The 22829-nt window shown below is 36.9% G+C and overlaps 1 protein-coding gene across 3 annotated transcripts; it reads left to right on the top strand.

Annotated features, from left to right (window-relative positions):
* Window positions 1–1201: 1201 nt before the first annotated feature.
* On the top strand, window positions 1202–22440 carry LOC120793635 (cholesteryl ester transfer protein, plasma). Of its 3 annotated transcripts, none has more exons than XM_040133888.1 (17): window positions 1202–1369; window positions 1570–1662; window positions 3710–4033; window positions 5880–5950; window positions 6667–6754; window positions 6875–6944; window positions 7108–7168; window positions 8077–8168; window positions 9714–9813; window positions 14397–14476; window positions 14764–14814; window positions 14906–15058; window positions 17566–17633; window positions 19847–19889; window positions 21144–21216; window positions 21733–21818; window positions 21916–22440. In XM_040133888.1, exons 3-17 carry the CDS (start codon window positions 3837–3839, stop codon window positions 21991–21993), a joined length of 1311 nt encoding a protein of 436 aa, XP_039989822.1. In that variant the 5' UTR covers window positions 1202–1369; window positions 1570–1662; window positions 3710–3836; the 3' UTR covers window positions 21994–22440. The 3 variants fall into 3 exon arrangements, with proteins under 3 accessions (XP_039989822.1, XP_039989821.1, XP_039989820.1); XM_040133887.1 differs by having other exon boundaries at window positions 1202–1636; window positions 3710–3824; window positions 3935–4033; XM_040133886.1 differs by having other exon boundaries at window positions 1202–1636; window positions 3710–3824; window positions 3902–4033.
* The last annotated feature ends 389 nt before the right edge of the window (window positions 22441–22829 follow it).

Below are 22829 nucleotides of genomic sequence, written 5' to 3'. Positions count from 1 at the left end.
ATAAAACCCATTGTCCTTATCTAAACATATGAAGCAAGCTATAGAACATACTGTGCAGAAAGCCTTTTTCATGGCTTGATTTTTAGTTATTAGCCTAGATACAAATGTCAGTGGAGGTTTTCTCATTTCTGGAAAAGAACCCACCAGTTAAGGTTTCCCTTCTGCTCTCTATAGCCTCTTTTGAAAAAAGCAAAATTATGCACAATAGCTACAATATTTTTTAGTTTGTTTTTGCTTACACGAACAAATGTGGACAAATCAAAATTCAGTTTGACTTGAATATTCTGGTCGTACTAAGAGAATGTACAATATAGCCATACATGTGTGTGTATATGTATCCTTTGTTATTACCTGCAGTCTGTTTCTGTGTCATACAATATCTTCTGTTTTATCTCTTCTATTTTTTAAGCTCAGACCAAACCAAACTCACTCAGCTGGGAGGTTTGGAGGAGAACAAATAGACTCATTAACTACTAAGGGAATCACCACCAATGAATCATGTTACTGTCGACTTCTATATCTAGGTTCACTGTGAGCAAGCCATTGTTGAAAAAATCTTTGTTAAGAGAAAGTTGGACCTGACTGTAGTGTTACTTTCAACCCATTGAGAGTTTAGAGCACAAATTTAGATGTGTTATGGAGAGAAAACATCACACATGCTCATTTCCAGCATGTAGGCTAAATTTAATTTGTGAATGTATTTAGTGTTTCTGATCATTTTAAAAGCATATTTGTGGAGCATGTAATACAGGTAATAACTGTTGCCCCGTATTTTCAAAAAACCTACAACCTGGAGTGATAGAAATCTATCATATTTCTACATCAGTGCTGTTGCATCTTCTTGTCCTGTGCTTGTTATTTTTTATTGTGTACTAGTTTACTTACTGCAATCCATATACTGAAAAAATGAAATGGCTTTTGTTTTACATTAAATGTTTGTACTCAGTATACAATCTGAATAGTTAAACATTTTAGAGTTTGTGTAGTTTCCTGAGATTTTTTAGCACTCACATCATAGAAAACCTTGTACCTTAACCAGTTTACTTTAAGGTGACCTTGTGCAATAGACAAATCTGAGTCAGTGTTTGTCCTACCATGAAGTGTGAATAACACAAATTGCCCGTCTCTGATTGGATGAAGGACAGGGTTTCCCACTAGATAGTTGCAGTACATTGAGCCCTCCCCAATAGTGAAAAAGGAAAGTTAGTGGACAGTTGTGTTCTCTCAGCAAGAACAGCCAAAGCTCATGGGAAAGGGAGCACAACAAAGAATTTTAAAGTCTGGAATTTAAGTGAGATTGAACAAGATACTGCTTCAGAGAACTCAGAAGTCAACTGATTAAACTTGTGTAACAGCACTCCACTGTGAAGTGAGTCAGTTGCATCAGAGGGAAACTTACACTTACGGATAGATACAGTGAACTGCAAACAGTCCACAAGGTTAAAAACCTCAACAGACTCTCAGAGAGTTGAAATATCCAAATGTACAATGACTCGTGATGTTTTCCCACTGCTGCTGCTCCTGCTGCTTTTCTTATCTATATTTGAGACATCCCATTGCTGCCTGCAGGACTCTGTTTCAGCCTACAGATTTACCGGAGTCGTCTGCCGGTTCACCTACCCTGCTGCTGTTGTGTGTGAGTGGGATTTTTACCCATTTTTGGTAATTATACAAAGGTCTAACTTAATTCATCTACTTAATCAGTGTAACCATTCATCCTTTTGTTTAATAACCTGCCAAAAATTGCTGTGAAAAGGATTGCATGATGGATTTAACACAAGTGGTAATGGTAGTGCCAGTGATTCTCAAAATCAAAACCGCATTTCCCACATTCCCTGATGCTTGTTCAAAAAACAATGCATTCTTCCTCTGTCAAAAATTACAGTAATACATATTTTGTTCTTCAGACTCTTTCCTTAGCGTGTTCAATTCAAGATAAAAAAATGGATACTTCATTAAAGTGCCAAGTCACAGCTTTAATTTAAGTAGGTTAACGTCAATATTAAAAGTCTGTACGTAAGATACAATGCCCACTGTTGTACACTTGCGGTTTGAAAGTGTATCAAAGTAATTGGAAACTTGAGTACTAAATGTTTCTTGGGCAGCTGTGTGTTGTTTCAACATTAGTTACTGCATAAAAGAGCTCACACATGGCTCAGTGTTGATTGAGAGATGAGAGTTGCCATTTAGATTGAGGTGGAGTTATCCATCAATATGAGGAGTAAAGGGGTGACCATTCAAGTAAAAAAGAGGCTCCAAAAAAGATTTTTTTTAAAAAGCAAAAATCTATCACAGAGATATCAAAGACAGTTGGTTTGCCAAAATACAAAATTAACAGTTGGGCATATTTTAAAAAAGTAAGTTCACAAAAGAAAACTACGACCCATCTGGTAAACTGAGGAGCAGAAGTCTTTTGGATGACTGGAAAATCATTTGCACGGTGAAGAAAAACCCCTTTATCACTGCAATGCAAGTCATGCTCTCCAGGATGTAGGCATACAATTTACATTTTACATACATTGTTTCCTTGTTAACGATCAAGAGAAGACTTCATGACCATATCCTCAGAGTGTTCACCACAAGACCCAAACCCCCTCAAGAACAGAAAGGCATGGCTGCAGTTTGCCAAAATTATACCAAAAGAAACCTATGGAATTCTAAAACAAAGGTCTAGGGACCAATGAAAAAAAAAAAACCTTTATCAAAATGTTGGAAAGAGCAAAGTGTTGAGATAAAAAGGAACAACTCATAACCCAAAGCATGCCAACTCATCTGTCAAACATGGTGCTGGTTCTATTATGGATTGGGCATGTATAGCTGCCAGTGGAAGTGGCACACTGGCATTTATTGATGATTTCACTGCTGACGGAAGCAACAGGATAGATGCAGAGGTACTGTATACAGGAGCATTATGTGTGCTCCTGTATATTACAGCATTCTGTGATTCAGCCAAATGCATCAAAACTCATTGGACAATATTTCATCACTCAGCAGGACAACGATCCTAAACATACCGCCAAAGCAGCCAAAGAGCGATAGGCAAGGACTGAAGGCAACTCCACTGAAGGCCTGGGAGTGCATCACCAGTGAAGAATAAAAAAAGTGTCTGGAGATGTGTATGGGTCGAAGACTTCAGGCAGCCATTGCAAATATTTTTTGTTTGACTTCATGCGTATCACTTTTGAACCCCTAAACTTTAGGCAATATTTGTTAAAGGGGCTACGTCTCCCACAAAGTTCTCTCTATATTATTGTAAACCTACTAAAACTAAAGCTCAGCCTTGGCATCCGTTAGTATAGTATCCATGATTTTACTTAAAAAAATTTTGTGCTAAAGCTCAGAGCCTGAGGAACAAAAAGTGTGTAACTGTCCAAATACTTACAGTCTAGGGAGTATTTTGGAAGGAATATTTTACATCCATCCAAGAGAAAATTCAGCACACTCCTACTTTTAGTCAGTGTCAATATCTAACAACATACAGTACAGTGTAGACACTGTCTACACAGTCTACCCGGGATGGTGTAATTTTATTTTTTTGAAAAAAAGAGTTTTGTATTCCAGTGGATAATCTTGTTTTCTTTGTCAAATTTTTTATTTGGATATGTAAACGCCAATGAATACCCATTTGCTTAGGGTTGGGTTTTCCCATTGACTGTACCTGTGTTTAAGTGTTTTTGCCCACATGTTTGTGTTTCTGTGTTTTTGGCAGTGAATGAGAAAACGACAAAAGTGATTGAGGCAGCATTCCAAAATGCCAAATACCCAAGTGTGAAGGGAGATAAATCTCTGCTCTTTATAGGCAGAGTCATATATGGCCTGGACAAGTGAGTGGACACATGTATATATACATCCACAGATGGACACACATGAAATCATTTAATGTTTCTCCATTGACACCCAGTTTGGTGATTCACAACCTGTCGATTGGTCGAAGTGAGTTTGAGCTGCGTACAGGTGAAGGCATCACCATGGAAATAAGCAATGTGTCCGCAGACTTCAGAGGGACCATCCAGTATGGATATGGCAGCTGGCTGTGAGTCTGAGTGTGTGTGACCAGCAACATCACGCATCACATCATTCACCTTTTCTCCGAGCAAACCCAGTGATAGAAAAGAGAAAAGCATGAAGCGCATGATTAAAAACCATACACCTATACTCAACATCTGATGGTGGAAGAAAAACAAAACAAAAACAAAAAATCACAAAAAAAGGACATATTTAACACTGAACCAAATAAAGTGTGGGATGGTTCGGGGTAATGATATGGCTTGTCTAAAATGACTTGTTTATACTAATCTTATTAATCCTATTTAAGGCCTGGTCATACCAGAAAATGGAACTGCAAAATAATTTGATGCGTTTTTGAAAAAAATGTGGTTCTAGATGCTTGGTGACATATGGACTACTGGTGGGGCTAGTAGGGTGAAATGCTGTAGCTAACCTCAGTTATGCTAGGCAGCTGAGACGTGCTAGCACTAGTCAGTTAGAATTTCTGTACTGTGCAGATTACTCCCCTCTTTCATTTTGTTTTCAGGACTGTATATTATTTCATTCAATAAAGAGCTTGAAGAGGTAAAAAAGCTATCCAACTTGCAAACTTGATAACTGCTTGCTAAGTGCCAGGTAGAAAACTTGTTACCTCTGTCACTAAAGGGACAATACGTTCAGACTGTTTACTCAAAAAGAGAGAATGAAATAATTTGGTACAAAAAACTTGTACAATCAACTCCTTCCTCCTAACTTTTTGCAAACCATTCCTCTTTTGTGGATCTGTTTATACTCCTACAGAGGAGGTTAAATAAAAGTTGATGGTGCAACACAGCTAATATCCTATGACAGGTTCTTCCATTGCACTTTCTGTTCCCTCAAAGTTCAGCAATTTGAAGATGGTTTGTTGTTGGTCATTTGTGCAGATCGGGGGTTCAAAAGTTCACCAAAGTTTAAGAGAGTTTAGAGTGATTCTACTAATTTCATTGATTCCTTTCCTTGAATTGATTTGGCAGCAAAGTTTCCCTGTTTAAATGCTGGTGTGGCCAGACCTTTACCATTCCAGTTATATAAATCACTCTTGACTGATGGACTTAGATTGTTGTCCCTCATGAAAGATTCATATTACACCATAGAATGGATTTCCATTAAGCAAGGCTGTTTTATTTCCTCAGTAGGCGTTCTTGCTACCATTCAAAACACAATGTGAGACTATGTAAAATTTAAAGGAACAAATACAGTAACACAACCTTTCAAGTTAAATTCATAAGTAATAAAACACACTGTTGCTAAGTTCACTACTCTTAGAGGTTTTTCTGCTACATCATGCTAGCTTATGGTGGTTGATTTTAGCTAATGTTAGCAAAATTCAAATGATATTGCTAAGTAACTGACATGATTAAGCTAGTTTGCTGACTTTATTACTCTTCTCTATTGGTGCTACTTGTACATTATGATTTAGTATTTATATAATTTATATATTCATAATTTTGTAACAGTTACTTGCTCTTCAGAAAAAGTGACATAGTCTCACTTTTAAATAATGTGTCAAGTTGTATTTTACAAATTCCTCAGTTGGCGCTAAAAGTGCTTAAGGGTGATTGCAGTTGTGCTCAGACATTGTATTTCTTATAGATTACATGTCAGTCAAACAGTGAAAGCAACAGTATAACCCCTTGCTGTGGATTTCCTGTCAATTGAGCTTGAGTTTCTGTAGGTGGCACTTTCTGCAATGGTAGCTATTGTTAATTCTAAATACACTTCCTATCTTGTGTACTTAGAGCAAGTGTATCATGCACGACCTACTTTGTACCAGGACAATTTCCCCAGAGCTGATGCCAAATTGCCTAGTATGTATTTGCCATTTGTATTTCTTTTTGTTTTTCCTCTAGTGTCAGCGCTGCACACTCAATTGACTTTGAGATTGAGTCCCAGATTGATTTTAGAATCAACCCCAAACTTTGTAAGTACCTTATTTTGTATGTGTACATAGGAATTGAGCTTTGAGAGAAACTGCAGTCAAAACAATGCTTGAATTGGGTGATTACTCACTAGTACAGGCACGACTGATTTTTGTTAACATGTTCCTGTACTTTATATTGCATACCATCGTCCCTGGTGAACACTAGCAAAAAACTTTACAAAAATGTAAATAGTGCTAAAATGTGCTTGTTGAAATGGAGAATGAAGTTCAAAAGAATGAGAAATAAGAAGTGATTTCAGATTTATTGGGACTGTATCATTACTGTAAAGCAGCTGCATTTAAAAGTCAACAAACACCTTTATCTGCAATTTTTCCAAGTAGGGTGTTGAATACAAAATGCCTTTACTTTTTATATTATTTGGTGACCAACACAGTAATCACGCATTACAGCTGCTGGTTCAGAGTAATGAAATCTTTTTTTGTTCCAGTTCAAGCACTGAATAATCTGAGGTGTATGTTAAGTTTCATAAGTGGGGCTGGTCTAAGCGCACAGTAATATCTGAATGCGATGGGTGTTTCGCATGGTGATAGTTGTTTCACGTGTTTATCAGCTCAAATCTTCTCACATCTGGACATACCCCCCATCATTTCCACTGAATAATATAGATAGATACCAACTATTTTTTATCTAACCTTAAATGTACTCATATCTGCTCTCTGTTATTTTTCTTATTTCTGTCTGCCTCCTCTGTCAGACTGTGGTGAAGGGAAAGTAGCAGCAGACACATCAGACTGTTATCTGAACTTTCACAAGCTCCATCTGCATCTGCAGGGAGACAGAGAGTAAGTTGCAAAATACGAAATCCTGAACCCTGATGGACTGTCAACAGCAGAAAAGAAGAACCCTCATTACATAATCACAGTGTCTGGCCCTGTTAATGTGTGTTTGCTGTTGTTGGTCAGACCAAACTGGCTGAAGAAGCTCTTCACTGACTTCATCACCTTCACCATCAAACTGCTCATCAAGGGGCAGGTGAGGTCAAGAGAAACACATCTAACCTTTGACTCATCACTTTTCAGCCTGGTATTAAGAGTAAATGTTCAACTAAATCACAATAAACAGAAAGCATATTCATGTCGTTTTAGTCAAGATAATGATAACACTGCAACAATGATGAGTCTGTTCTCAACTGCAGATTTGCAAGGAGATCAACAAAGCGGCAAATATACTGGCTGACTTCATACAAGGCACAGCAGGTGAGTGCACATGTGTATGTGTCTGTTTGAGAAAGATAGAGAGACAGAGTGTGGTCATGTCATTAAATCTTTTAGAAAGCACATTCCTTTGGTTATCTGTGTCCATACATTTGCCCATTTGTGCGAATCCATTAATTAAATAAATATTGACCTGATTTGCATTACAGTTCAAATTTTATCTGGAATGTCACTGAAAATTATTGTGTGTGTGTCTGTCTGTCTGTCTTTCTGTCTTTCTACGGTTGCGCGGACAAATTTTTGTTTAAAACCATCATTGTGAGGACATTTTGGCATTGTGTGAGGACATTTTGGCCCAGTCCTCACAACTTCAAAGGAATGTTTTAGGTTTAAGACTTGGTTTTGGGTTCACGTTAGAATTAGGGTTATGTTAGGGATAGTGTAATGGTTGAGGTTAGGCAGTTATTTGTGATAGTTAAGGTGTAATTATGGAACTTAGGGATGATGTATTAGTTGAAGGAAGAGTCAGATGGCCACAAACAATCTCTTCCAAGTTTAAAGCAGAGAATGACAATTTGACAAAGGATGCAGCTGCCTTACATACAGTAAGAGAGCATCAGCTGTTTCTTCATTTGTCTTCAAAGTTGAATCATGTACAGATACTGAATACCATCCTAGACTTAATATAGTTTGTACTAGACAGGTTTCCTAAAATCTCTGTTGTTAACCCATATCATCCTTACATTCTTTCTCCAACCAGAGCTGAGATAAGGATGTTCAAAAATGAGAGCCTGATGAACTTATGAACTCCTGTCTTCCCTTCATGTAACACGTATGAAGGGTAAAATACATGCTATCAGTTGAGTTTAGGGTTAGGGGCTAGGGAATGCATTTAAGTCAACAAGTGTCCTCACATTGAATGTAAGACAAGTATGTGTGTGTGTTTCCAGAGGAGTTTCTCAGTGATGGAGACATCAGTGTGGATATTGGCGTAACTGCTGCTCCTGTCATCACTGCTAACTACATAGAATCATATCACAAGGTGAATAATACCTGTGTGAAATACAGTAAAATACACAATCATATCCTCTTCAAATTATGTTAAAAGCAATTATCTTTAATCATGAAGAGATTTGTCAATCATCAGACATGATAAGGCAATTAAAGCTATTTGGTTAAGACTAACAAAAGACTTCAGTCATGATTGACCCTTAACTGCATAGGTGTTTTTTCAAACATTCTTTACATCCTTACTCGGGTCATTAGCAATGTGGTACTTTTTAAGATCATATGGTTTGTAAGCATACGTAACAATAACAAACATGCAGAAAAATACATTTTCGTCAATTACGAAATTTTACAATTAATCATAAATGTCAGAAAAATGTGTTTTTTGCAATTCATTAATATTTGTACGGCACAGACTGTAAATGTTTATACTGTCTTATTTTACACCTAGGCTGCTTGAATTTCTCATAGACTGGCACCTAAAAAACCCAAATTAGTTAGCACAGTAATCACTAATCATAGTCACTTTCTCATAGTTATTGCACAAAGTGCACACTGCTCCATTGTTTTGCAGGCACAAATGGACAGCATTTTTGTAGGAGTTCCTCAGCTGAAGAAGTTCTGTTTCTGGGCAAACCAAAGACTTGTAGAGCATCCACCTGCTTTTGGAAGTCATGGCACCTATTTCCTTTTCTCCCGCCATGGCCACATCAGCTAAATGCCAAAAAAAATCCAGGAGATTGAATTTTTGTGATATCTGCTGGATTCCCAAATTGGAAATCTGGCCAGTAATATTTACTCACTTATAGCTACAAGGTCAAGGCAGTTGAGGCAACAATATGAGATTCCCTCATCAGTCCTGACTTTTCTTGGGACTGCTACATGAATGTATCTTGACTGTTGTCCCATTCAGAGCGCATGTCATCTGAGCTAGCTTCGTCATCTTCATGCTCCAGTTCTGTTGTTTAAAGTGATGTCATTCATGAATTGCAAAGAAACTAATTCCTCATCAGTGGTCCTAAGTAAATCTTAATTTCCAGAGTTGCTGTCTTTGGTACCAAAGGAAATGCTGCTCTGTACTATACCTGACACCAAGGTGTCTCACCATAATGTTAAGGTGACAATAAGCTATTATAAACAGCTATCTTCAACATCATGCCTGTATTTACTCATATAAACAATGAGACAACAGTGTCATCATTAGGTCAAACTGGAAAATACAACACTACCGGCTATCACTTGCATTCAGCGTACAGAGAAAAAGATGTTTCGCTCTTACATACCTTGTTGCTAGCGACCCTATACCCTTTTTAGAGAACTACATTGGAAGAGCTATGCTTTTTATCCATGTTGACATTTTGACACCAAACATTGTTTGAACTTTTGTTCAGTCCCGTATGTATCATATCTGGATACCAGTTCAAACCAAAAGGGATTCAGGCAATTGCAGTGTTCAAAGTTTCATAGTTCACATTGCAGTGTATAGGTAGATAAGAATCTCTTTGTTTTAGATGTAAGACCCATGTTGCCTCTCCGTTTATCCCTTTACTTTTTCTTTTCTTTTTTATAAATCTTCCAGGGGGTGACAAACTACAACAACACTTCCACTGCTATCAGTGACTCCGTTTTCCATCCCTGTCAGCTGACTGAAGACAGGATGCTCTACTTTTGGGTGTCAGGTTAGCAATTGGTATTGCATTTTCTTTTGAAATTTAGAGTTGTATGTACATTGGAAGAGAAAGGTAAAGTAAAGGAACATTGTAAAAAATCCTAATTTTACAGAAAATAACTACATTTATACAGTAGTTTTCTGTTAAAAAAAAATTGTATACAAAACTCTGTAAAATTACAATTATCATCTGTAAATTAACAACCCAACTTAATTATATGCCAATAATGAAAAAATGATATTTATTTAAATTTTTTTTCAGAAAAATTATATATACTATAATACTACTACTATAAAAAAAAAACACTGCATAAGTATAGTAATACTAATACTACTGTGATTTCTGTTCCTTGGTGGTTGCTAAAATGTTAATTTGTGACTGCAAGGGTGAAAATGTAGGGTGTTATAGGCCCAACAAAACAGCCAGTAACATTAAATTCAATCCATAACAACCGCAGTACATCCCACATACATAGGTATGGAATGATGGAATGACCAAACATTGTCTGGCCTTAAAAACTTACTAAGTGTGAAAATACATATAGGGTAGGTACTGTACTGTGTGTGTGTGTGTGTGTGTGTGTGTGTGTGTGTGTGTGTGTGTGTGTGTGTAAGCCTAGAGGTATTAATAAAACGTTACCATAAATAATTAAATTTTTATTCAAACACTGCAATTAAAACACCATTTGACCAGTTTAGAAATATAACAGCCTACAAATAAAACTAAATACAAAATACATTTCTTTCCTTCCTTTAAAACAGGTCATTTTTCCTACAGATGTTATGTTACCACGATGAAAAGATTGCTGTTGGCTGCTTTGCCGTATTGCTTTGAGCATGACTGATTAATCAGACTGTCGATCAAATTTGAAAAGTGGGTGTCTGAGCTGGTGCGCTCTTGCTGGGCATACATACTGCCACTCGGTTGGTCCAATAGTAATGGCTTTTGCCTGGATTATTACCTGGATTACCCGCCAAATCTTGAGCGAAATATATTTTTGGGATGTCGACGGACAACAAAAAACTGGAATATGGACACAGAGGACGGAGTCTGTTTGGTCAATGAAAATGTATATCCTGCAAAAACAGTGGCGAAATCAGGTAAGAAAACATTTCCCCTGTTATTTTCTGTAACAACCTAACTAGCGTTATGTTTTGTGTTCATGTCTTTAATTTATGTAGCCCCGTCTAAAAATATTTCATTTTAGACAAATACATATGTACACAAATAGAGATTAATAAATTATTTTTTTTAATTTTTATCTTAAATGTTTAAGGTATTGCATTAAAATCAGTTAATTTGCGTGTTTAATACAGTTCATAGTGGATTAAATAATGCAATAGGCGGATACACAAACCATTGTCACTGTTAGAGTTCCTTAAACTAGTTTGTTTAGAGTAGTCATAAGAGTAGCGTGGTTAGCTCACAACCTAATCCCAGAGGGTTTGAGATTGTTCATGTTGACATTTTTGTCAATTGTACTGGTTGTTACCAACGCGTCGTCCAAAGATACAGGGGCAGGATGTAAAGGCAACCACGTAGAGTGAAGCCACGGAATAGTGAGAGGGAAAACAGAGGAGCCCTTTGAAAGTTGTAAAAGTTGCTGAAGCGTAATCGTGCCCATTAACAGTTTTACCAACGGTTAAGGGAAATATTGCAACCTGCAGAAGGTAAATACCTCTGTGTGTGTATTTTTGATCTGCTTCATCAAAATGTAGTGTGTTAAAGTGAGATTCTAATCGCGATTAACGCTAGTGATATTAGCACATATTTCAATGTAGTAGCAGCTAATGTTGCTGAGTTGCTAGAATGTGTTAATGTTGTCAGCTAGTTTAAAACTCAAACGAACTCGGCATGAGAAGTAAAGGAGCTTTGGAATGAGTAAAGTGACTGAGAAAAATGTACACTCTTTAGACAGAGAGGACCAGGAGACACTCCTTGGACTCTGTAGAAGACTAGATATCTGCCGCTCAGCTAACACTTCGTCTGAACTGTTTTGGCCAGCCAGCCTGTAATTCTACGCATCGTTCCCCTCGTAACGCATCGCCCACTTTGTCCATGTTTTCAATGCACATACTATTTTGTCGTATAGCTTGTATGCCCGTGTCTCTGCCGGTAAGCCAATAGTTAATATTGATTTTTGTCTGCATGTATGTTTTCCCCTCCTGATCCAGACGTTTTGGAAACGAAAAGTCTCCTGCCACAAGATCTTCAGAGGCAGTGAGTATTCATGTCATAAAAAATGAACTTTGTTTGTTTTACACATTTTTCCTTTAATTACACATAAATATATGATACAGCTTGTGCTTGTCTTGGAGAGTTATTAGAGAGATGTTATATTTTGCCCAAACCTGTTATTTATTTGCAGCTGCGTGTTTCTTTCTGAGTACTTTTTACATTCCATTTTCCAACACTGATAAATGCTAACGATAAAACACATGTTTTTATTTTTAGATCAAGTTTTGGAACAAAGTTTAGGGGAGAAAACAGGCACCCAACCACTATTTAACCACTATTTCTAAACCTTACAATTGTGATTATTATATGTAGTTGTATTATGTATAATCTCTCAAGTACTTTAATGAACTCATTCAAAGTACATTTTTAAGACATCTCCCCCACTGGTGATAGAAAAACTAAGTAACTTTTACTTTTGTCTTCCTTCTGCTCTGGGGGAATAAACACTTTTTAAATACATATCATCATCATCATCATCATCATGATCAATCCTTTATTTAATTTTCGAGAGAACATTGAGGGACAGACCCTGATGACCCTCAGACATGTCTTAACAGGGTAAATGCAACTGCAGTTAATAAAGTTGTTAGATGGTTGGTTTGATTTTGGTGTACCTGTTGGCTTTTTTTTTTTTTTAGCTACATCTGTGTTTACCTTGATATGATACATCTGTGAAAAGTGTCCATTGGTGTCAATCCATGTCTTCCTTCTTTCCCATTTTTCTGATGGGAGTGCTAAGACATGTATTTGGTGTATGTTTGAATTGGTAAACATTTAATAACTACCACTCTCAAAGCTGACAGTACTCTGTGTTCACATTGCCAGAATGTCTCATAATGGCAAATATAGGTACAGACTGTCAAAAGGAGGTTTGTTTAAGCTCGTTTAAAGAAATGTTTTTAAAAAAAAAGGAAAGCCTACTTTTGAGGACTTTTTAAGCTCTGAAGAGGTGTTTGTGAATAATTGGTTAATATTGTAAATTTACATCTGAAAATGTTACAGATGTATCATGTATTTATTTTGTATTTCTTCAGTATGTTTTTCAGTTGAGGATATTTTACATAAATCTTAAAGCTTGTATTGTATGAGATTTTGAAGAAACTTTTCTACTATTAATTAGTACAGTAGTTTAAATATTAAATGTTGTATTTCATTTAAGGTTTGTACAGTAATTCATTCTACAAAAGCTGAATCATTAAATGTACTTCTACATGTTTTTAACATTACTTTACATATTTAAACATTAAATCTTAACACAAACACTGAAAGTTAAAGTTTGAGATGATTTTAATGGGATTTATACAGTATTTTTAGAGACTTATTTTGTCTTCCGAAATAAAACTGTTATTTTACAAGCCTGAGCATGAGTTAACACTTTTTTTCGTACTATGAAATATTTTATTATATGGCATGTTCCAATTCTAGGTGAGTTTTCAATAACAATGAAAAACAGACTACAATTAACTACATTAAAATGATCTCTTGCCATTTAGATTCTGATATAGTATCTACGTAGTCTAGTCTGGTATCCTAGAATTACATCTAGAGTAGACGGTTCTGCACCTCATGATTTATGCCCCATGCCATTGCAGGAAGTAGTGTGTCTTTATGTAATGAGGTGGAAAAGTCAAGGTGGTGGATGGGTGTGTAGAGAGTTGGACTATCATGTATCCCGTGACAATCCTGCAATTAACATTTGAACTGTTATTAACCATTACCACAATCTTTCAGTAAATCTAACTAGTGTTTTTTGTTGCCTAGCATTATCCATCGTTTATTTGCTATTACCACAGTTTGTCCGTGGCATTAACCATAATATAAATGTCATGTGCAGATACATTTAGAAAGTGAGAACATTACAAACATTGTCGATGAATGCAGTTCCAGGATTTGCAGCATTATCCAATATTGATGTTCCTGTCTTCAGTAAGATTATTGTAGTCAATAATATTGTTTAGACAGCAACTTTTAAGATGGCATTCCGTGAGAATTAGTGTAGTAAAATAAAGTAGAAACTGGATTTTCCAAAAAAAAAGTCCACCATGTTGTTTCAGAGCATTATTCAAATTCTTCTTTTTTGTCTCTGAATTTCTGCACATTATGCCATGTAAAACATTTAAAATAATATATGGAATTAAAAAAAAAAAACAACAACAACCATGAAACCTAAAATATGAATTCAGTAAGAAATAAGTAACGTCACTCTACTCCACTATTTTAGCCAAAGAGCACCAGCTCCTTAGTAGCAGGCTAGTAGTGTCTCAGTTATCAAAATTATTTTCTCTCATTGTGATATAGAGGGTTAAAATGTAAATTAAATGTTTATTTGGCAGTACCTTTTGTTTTAACCCCAGACCAAGTCTTTAACTCCATGCTTACTGCTGCCCACAAAGATGGCCGCTTGCAACTCAAAATCTCTGGAGCAGAGCTCACTGTAAGTACATCACTTTCAACATGGCCTGTAAAACATCCAGACAGGGTACATGTTTATGTTTGATGTTAACATCACACATGGATGTGGTATCTTATTGATAGAATTGACATTGATGGTACTTACTGATTGGATAGTATTGGAACCTGACTGGTATTCTTTTTATAAAATATGCTATGTGCCTGTACATCTTTCCTAACTAGTGGCAAATGCGCACAGATGTTTAGAGTTAAATTGTTGCTGTCTAATCTCTTGTTGGGTCTTACATTATATGATGAATTTGATTTAAGGAAATTTTCAAGACAAATCTCTCCAGTGCCATGCCTGAATTTATTAGAAAGGTAATGAAAACCTCCTCATCCCTGCACACTCCCAAGTACAAACATATACAGCTTTGCTGTGAGACATATTATTTTGTGTTTGTGTCTTCAGTGTCTGTTGGAATCAGGTGCTCCAGAGCTAAGAGTGTGGAGTTCTACTGTTCCGTACCTAAACACCTCCACCTCTGGTACAACTGTCTGGGTGCAGGCCTCCGGGAAGCTCAACTGTGGGAGTCAAGGCACACCAACGCTCATCTTTCAAACGGTATTTTGCCACTCTGTGACAGAACATTTTCAATTATCTGGTAGAGTTAAGGAAGAAAAAATTTGATGGGTTGAGTGCTGCCCTGTTTTGATTCAGTAGGTACACAAGTATATCAACACTGACACAATTTTTGTAATTTTTCCTCTACACCACCACAAATGATTTTGAAACAAAGCCATCAAGATGTGATTTAATTGTAGACTTTCACCTCTTAAATTCAAGGTGTTTAACAAAAATATCGCATTAACCATTTAGGAATTGCAGCCAGTTTTATAAATAGTCCCTCATTTACAGAGGCTCGAAAGTAATTGGAAAAACCAATATAATTATAAATATAAGGATTATTTTTAATTGTTGAATAAAAACACATTGAATTCAATGACTGCCAGAAGTCTGGAACCAATGGACATCACCAAATGCTGAGTTTCCTCCCTTTTTAGCCAGGCCTTTACTGCAGCTGCCTTCAGTTGCTGCTGTTTGTGGGTCTTTCTGCCTTCAGTTTTGTCTTCAGTAAGTGAAAAGCATGTTCAATTGGGTGGAGGTCAGGTGACTGACTTGGCCCTTAAAGAATATGCCATTTCTTTGCCTTGAGAAGCTATTGGGATGCTTTCACAGTATGTTTTTGGTCATTATCCATCTGTGCTTTGAAGCAACATCCGTTTTGCAGCATTTGGCTTAATCTAAACAGATAGTATAGCCCTGTACATTTCTGAATTCTTCCAGCTACTTCTATCAGCAGTCACATTCTCAATAAACACCAGTGACCCAGTTCCATTGACAGCCATACATGCCCATGCCATACCACTGCCTCCACCGTGTTTGACAGATGATGGGGTATGCTTTGGATCATGAGGCGTTCCATTCCTTCTCCATACTCTTCTCTTCTTTCTAGTACAAGTTAAACTTGGTTTCATCTGTCCAAAGAATCTTGTTCCAGAGCTGGGCAAGCTTTTTTAGAGGCTTTCTAGCACAGTCTGGCCTTTCTGTTCTTGAGTGTTACCAGTGGTTTTCACGCTGTGGTAAACACTCTGTATTTACATTCATGAGGGCGGTTTTTGATTGTAAACTTAATAATACGCCCACCTCCTCAAGAGTGTTGTTGACCTGGGTAGATGTTGTGAAGGGGTTTTTCTTCACCAAGGAAATAATTCTGCGATCATCCACTTAAGTTGTCTTCTGTGGTCTTCCAGGCCTTTTGGTGTTGCTGAGCTCATCAGTGCATTTCTTCTTTTTAAAAAAGTACCAAAAAGTACCAAATTGTTGATTTGGCCACTCCTAAAGTTTCTGCCATCTGTCTGATAGGTTTGTTTTGTTTCTCTAGCTCAATGATGGTCTCCTTCAGTTGGATCAAAACCCCTTTGGACCGCATATTGAGAGTTCCCATGAACAGCTACCAAATGCAATTAGACACTTGGAATCAATTCAAGACCGTTTGTCTGCTTAATTTGTCATGAAATAACAACAGGAACATGCCACACCTGGCCATGAAACTGACTTTCAGTCAATTTCGGCTAATAGTGCTACTTGACAGCCACTTCAAAGTCAATTGACATTATCACATTTGGAGCATTTTTGGACTGTTATTACTGTGAAGGGTGCCTTGATCTCATCTGATAGGAATGTGGGGGTACGTCGGACAAGAACCACTGGTTTTTAAGATGATATTCAACATGACTTTTTGTCCATTAAGATTTAGAATGCAACTCTACAAGTCTACATTGGTGAAAGACAGCTTTCACTATTTGACATGGGCTCAGTATCACACAGTGAAATGCTTATTTATCAGTAACTACTATAGTTTTAATTACTGGAACTGACAATGATATTCAATGACTACACTAACCTGTTTGTAGCAGGAAGAGGTGAATGTAGCTATGCTCTGGATGAAGCATTAATCATAATTTAACCAGGCCTTAAGCTTTGACATTAACCCTCTTCTGTCCGCCTACTTCCAACGCATCATCCTCTACAGTATTTATTCACATCTCCAGCTGTAAAAAAACACATTGTCAAATTAGAAGCAATGTTTTACACAAACTTTTAAAGGCGCCAAATTAATTCAATTTCACAAATAAGGCTTGGGATAAGAAATAATTCAGTAAAATAATAATTTTATGTTTTGCATTAGCATCAACTAAATGAATTTTTTGTTGTTGTTTGTTGTTGGTCTGAATTACATGAACACTGCAGAATCAACAACTTTTTTTAAAAATACTAAGACGGATTAAGAAGCACACCCCATATTGAAAATCAGTGCAACATAACAACTATCTGCTTTGAAAGGTAGATACTGTGTTAAGTAGTCTGCTTCGAATGCTTTACCATCTATAACCTATGATCCAGCTGGTGGAGGCAGTGATTGTTGCCTGAGACTTTTTTTTAAGTTTTTAAAAAATGAACATATATTTGATAAATGTGACTTTGACTACATTGTCTTTGTCATACTGTACAGTCCATGTGATGGCTTCAGCGTGTATGAGTGATGCTTTTTTGTTTTTCATGTGTAGGATGTGGCCATGAATGTCACAGCTTCCTATGCTGACAAGAAACTCTTCCTGCAGGGTAATCCATCAGAGTAAGACCTTTCTTGTTGATTTTTACAAGACTTGCTGAGCTTTGAACAACCTGCTGGCTGCCACATGTGTATCATTATTTTTGAAGTCCATCTGAAATTAAATTCAGCATACATACCCAGAGAGGACTAATATATTTTTTTGGTTTTCCTGACAGCACCCTCTTAATCACAAGCACCCTTAATTAATCAGTCAAAAAGCTGATCATAGATGGAGAAGTTGCTTCCATACTTATTTCAGGTCACACTGAGAGTGTCAGCATGCTCAAAACAAACTAGTTCATACAGTGTATAATCTGAGCATGTCTAACAGCGACGTGTTTATAGTTGTTCTGAATGGCCACACTCGAAGGTGGGGTGAAAAACCTGCATTAACAGAGAGGGACAAAATGTTCAAATGGGGATAACAGAATGCACTTTTGGGTAGTCTTTCCCCAAAGGCATTCATAGTGTCGCATTTGGTTGTACACTTTTATATAACCTTTATTTAAAGGTGGAGTACGCAATTATAATTCAATACACTTTTTAAAAAAAACTCTTTTTAATTATTTTTCAAAACATAAAAAACAACATAATCAACATAGCAACATTTCAGGTCCATAGGTAATTAACAATTCTGTAAGTTCCAGAGTACTTGTTTCCAGTAGCATCTAAGTAGAATAAAGGAGGAGGATAATGTGAGCATCACCTAACTGCAGGTTATGGCAGGTCACTGTAGGAAAATATGTATAAATAGTTAGAGTTATAGGGACGGCCAAAGAGGAGATGGTCAGAAGAACAAAAATTGAAAAAGAAGTGCTATGATCAGGCAAAGGCGAAAAGCTGGGTTAACATCGGTGAGTCTTTCCAACGGTGGAGACTGCACAGTCAGACTGGGAAAGAAATTCAGCCCTGGATTTATCCGGTAGGACCAGCCTTCGCCCTGAATGACGGGCACACAGAGAGAGCTGGTAAAAAGACTGACGAAGTTGGTAAAAACTTTAAAAACTTTATGGATGTTTTGATGGTCCACCAGCCTACGATGTGGCGGACCACTTGACAGTCCACTGGCCCACTGATGCAGCAGCCCATCCAGATTTGTCCCAGTAGTCCCACGTGTCTTTGAATTTGGCAGGTAGGGGTACATTATACCTCCCCTCAGGACGGGTGTTTTAGTTTCGCTGTTGAGCATAAATATCAATAGTCTTTCTCCAGAATCGCTTACTCCACCTTAAATCAGGTAGTATCATCGAGATCAAGATGTCTTTTGCAAGAGAGACTGAGTAAAGAATAACCAGGAAAACTAAAGGACAAAACATACAAAGAGCAAAGCCAGACATTACAAAAGCACATACAGAAGCAGTGACAGCCACAGTACTTACCAGACAGGTAATTAGAGTTAAACAGGCCTGAGGTCTCGTTTGGTGAGCAGTGTTTTTAAATTTGAGAAGAGAAGTGATATACTGAGGCAACCTTTGAAAAGTGACACATGAAAATGACAGAGGCAGTTGTGTGAAGAATGAGGAAAGAGAGCATGGGATATCTGATGGCCTAATGGTTAAAGTGCATACCACTTAACTACAACATCCACAATTCAGTTCCCAGCTGGAGGGACCTTTTTGAATGTCACACCCTACTTTCTCTGCCCTTGTTTCCTGTCTCTCTCTAGATTGACAGCTGTCAAATTAAGGCAAAATGCCAAAAGAAAAAAATGTTGAAGGAGAATTTCAAATACTGCTACTTTGTCACCTCTACACACCTTGGTCAATCTAATTGTGAAGTGGGCATGATTGTTGGTTTCAGAAAGTTACAAATATTGTTGGATACAGCCCTTCCAATTCCAACATAGGAAAGGCTTGGGGCGAGAGGTTTTCAGACGCTGTTCGACTGCCCAACAAGCACTTAATTTGAAGCATACTAACACCTGAACAGCTAGACAGCAGCCTGCTAAACAACACAAAAAGAGCCACATACTTTGAACAACCCACATTACCTTTCTTAACTTCTCATCTAATTTAACAGACAAGGCTGACCAAACAACCATCCACCACTAAAGGTGGTTTACAGGTTAGATAGCTAATTTAATAATTAGCTGCAGCACACTTAAAAGCTTAAAAACTTACTTGCACATGTATTGTTGGTCAGTCTGGGCATAGTAGTCAGTATTGTGAGGTCCTTAGTCTTCAGTACCACTGCTAGCAAAACACAGTGTGACAGTAATCCTCCTTCCTTTCTAGGATCTTTGTATTGCAAGCTAAGCTGCCCTTACAAAATCAACAGGTAAGACTGTTTTTTCATTCGATCTCACACACAATTTTCTTACTTTGAAAAATACTATACTTAAATTATACTGCAATAGATGATTTTGTGCAGTGCCCCAAAATGGCACAGGAAATCATTTGAGAAGTTTGACAGGAAAATGAATAAATCCATCAGGATTCAGGCCCAAATCCTTCAAAAATAAAAGCACTATCTTCAAAATTGTTAACAGTCCAGAAAACTTAAATCAGGCACAAAAATGGCACAAATTGAGGTTGACCATAACCTCATTTAATGAGTAGCTATGTGTCTGTTATATGTAGCAATTTCAGTTAATTATGGCACACATTGTTATACATTCACTTTGGATCTTTGAGCAATTTATTAGGAACACCTGTAAATCTACTTATTCATGCTATTATCCAATCAGTCTGTCATTTGGCAGTAGCGCAGTGCATACAGTCATGCAGTTAGAGGTCATGAGCTTCAGTTGATGTTCACATCAAAGCACCCGAATGGGGGGAAAAAATGTGATCCCAGTGACTCTGACCTTGGCATGATTGTTAGTGCCAGATGGACTGGTTTGAGTATTTCTGAAACTGCTGATCTCCTGGGATATTCAGGCAAAACAGTCTCTAGAGTTTACTCAGAATTGTGTGAAAAACAAAAAAAATGCTCAGATGAGTTCTGTGGATGTAAATGCCTTGTTAGTGAGAGAGGACAGAAGAGAATGTCCAGACTGGTTCGAGCTGTCGAAAGACAGATAACCCACTTTTTCTGCACACCACAACTGTGGCTAATTCTAGCATGATAATGCACCATGTCACAAAGCAAAAGTCATCACAAACTGGTTTAAATAACATGGCAATGAGTTTAGTGTACTTCAATGGCCTTACCTGTCACCAGATCTTAATCTAATAGAAAACCTTTGGGATGTGGTACATTGGGAGACATAAATGTGCACATGACAAATCTGCAGAAATTATTTGATGCAATCATGTCAACACGGACAAGAATCTCAAAGGAATCTTTCCAACAACCACGTTATGAAAAACTGGGTTCCCAATAAAGTGCTCATGAGTGTATATGTGATTATTTTCCTGATATCAGAAAGAAAACACAAAGGTTTTGTAAGAAAACAAGTCTTTTTTTTTCTAATCTGATTAAAATTGTTTTTTTCCCCTGCTAAAATGATTCTGATCGTGGGAACACACGTGAAGAGTATGTTTAAATGTTTGATTGGACTTGTTCATTCAACTCTCCCTCTTTTTTTAGATGCAAGATGAGGTGCAACTGGAGTTTATAAGAGAGGCTGTGGAGAAGATAGGCATTCCCAAAGTGTTGTCTGGTAAGAAACAGAGAAACCACCAAAACAATTCCCAAGAGGATTTAGCTTTAACAGGCAACTACACCTCATTGTACAATATTTACCATTTTACAGAGTAGCTAGACTTGCAGGACTGCTTTACAACAAATGCCTGCAGCTGATTCTACCGTGAATAACATTTTCTCCTAAAGTATTTCAACAATATAGTTTTTCCAACAGTATCTTTCAATTGTTCTTGTCTGTTAGAAATTCAGTGGTTAAATTTGTAAAATTGCTTTATTTTAGCAGTAGTAGTAGTTGTGATGTTGCGTAACATAAGCGTGACAAATAATGGTTAGCAGCATTGCTTACTCTGCCTGAAAACACTTGGAATTTGGTATCATCTTATAGCAGTGTCAAAATGTAGCTTCAGGAAATACAAGTAGAATCTGTTATAACTACATGTTTCATTCTGTTTCATTTAATTCCTGTTTTGAAAAAGAAGTAAAACCAAATGCTTATGTTGTCTTCTGTAATCGATTGTGATGTGTATTCCAGTTCTTGAGACTGAGCTAACCAGACTGTTGGACAAACAGGGAACCAACTTATTTGATATCTTCAATCCCGAAGTGCTTCCTCAGGACGTGAGTGTTCTCTTTGACTTTTTCTCTTTTTGTTAAATGTGCCTCATGTATTTCTATAGTCACAATACTTTTATCTTTCTCTTTCTCCATGCTGCAGGGCTTTGTGGTGATTCAGATGGATTTTGGTTTCCCTCATCACCTCCTGGTTGAGTTCCTCAAGAAGAGACTAGTGTAACTGCATTCCTTTATGCATCTTGGGCCATGAATAATGACTTGCCTAAAAATGTTACTTGTATTAAAAAATGTACCCTTCACAGTGATTATCAACATAAATACGTTGTACAAAAGATGTCTCTTAGTGGCAGATTTACATTTTGACCATTTTTAAATGTTTTTTGGCCAAGTTCCATTCATTTTTCCCGTAGTTTATGTCTGTAAAACAACTAGACGATGGAACATGGAAACTATGATTCCAGTATGTGGAAATTCTTCCATTGTGGTCTTTTAATCGAAAAGTGTGGGCTATGAAAAAACGCAATTGTTCCTTAAAGTAATTTATTTGCTCTGGAGTTAAAATGAAAAACTGCAATAGGCAGTTAAAACATTCCTGTTACCCAACATGAAATGGGCCATTGCTCCACAAAGCTTTATGTAATCATGATTAAAGTTGCATAGATTGTGATTATGTCTTGTGTCTTTATGCAATGTAATCTTTTTATTGCCCAAAGAATTTGGTTGCTGCAGCAAGACCATGTGACCACTTTAATTTATTTACACATTTTGCAATATAATGCATGGAAGAATGAAAAACAGGAAATAATATTTTACAATTTTAAATAATCCCTGATAAAATAAGTTTAACAGCTTCCAGTCAAGTGCTGGTGAAACCATTATTCTGTTGTGGTTCAAGTATGAAAAATATGGTAAATTGAAAGCTAAACATATACAGTGGCTTCAAGAAGTGTTCAGACCCCTTCACTTTTTGAACACTTTAGATTTAATTTTAAATGGATAAAATTGCCATTTTAACCATCAGTCTTTTGCAAATTTATTAAAAATCAAAAACTGAAA

Source organism: Xiphias gladius, chromosome 8, assembly GCF_016859285.1.
Source record: "Xiphias gladius isolate SHS-SW01 ecotype Sanya breed wild chromosome 8, ASM1685928v1, whole genome shotgun sequence".
NCBI classification, from domain to species: domain Eukaryota; kingdom Metazoa; phylum Chordata; class Actinopteri; order Istiophoriformes; family Xiphiidae; genus Xiphias; species Xiphias gladius.
This window is presented reverse-complemented; position numbering and strand designations above follow the sequence as displayed.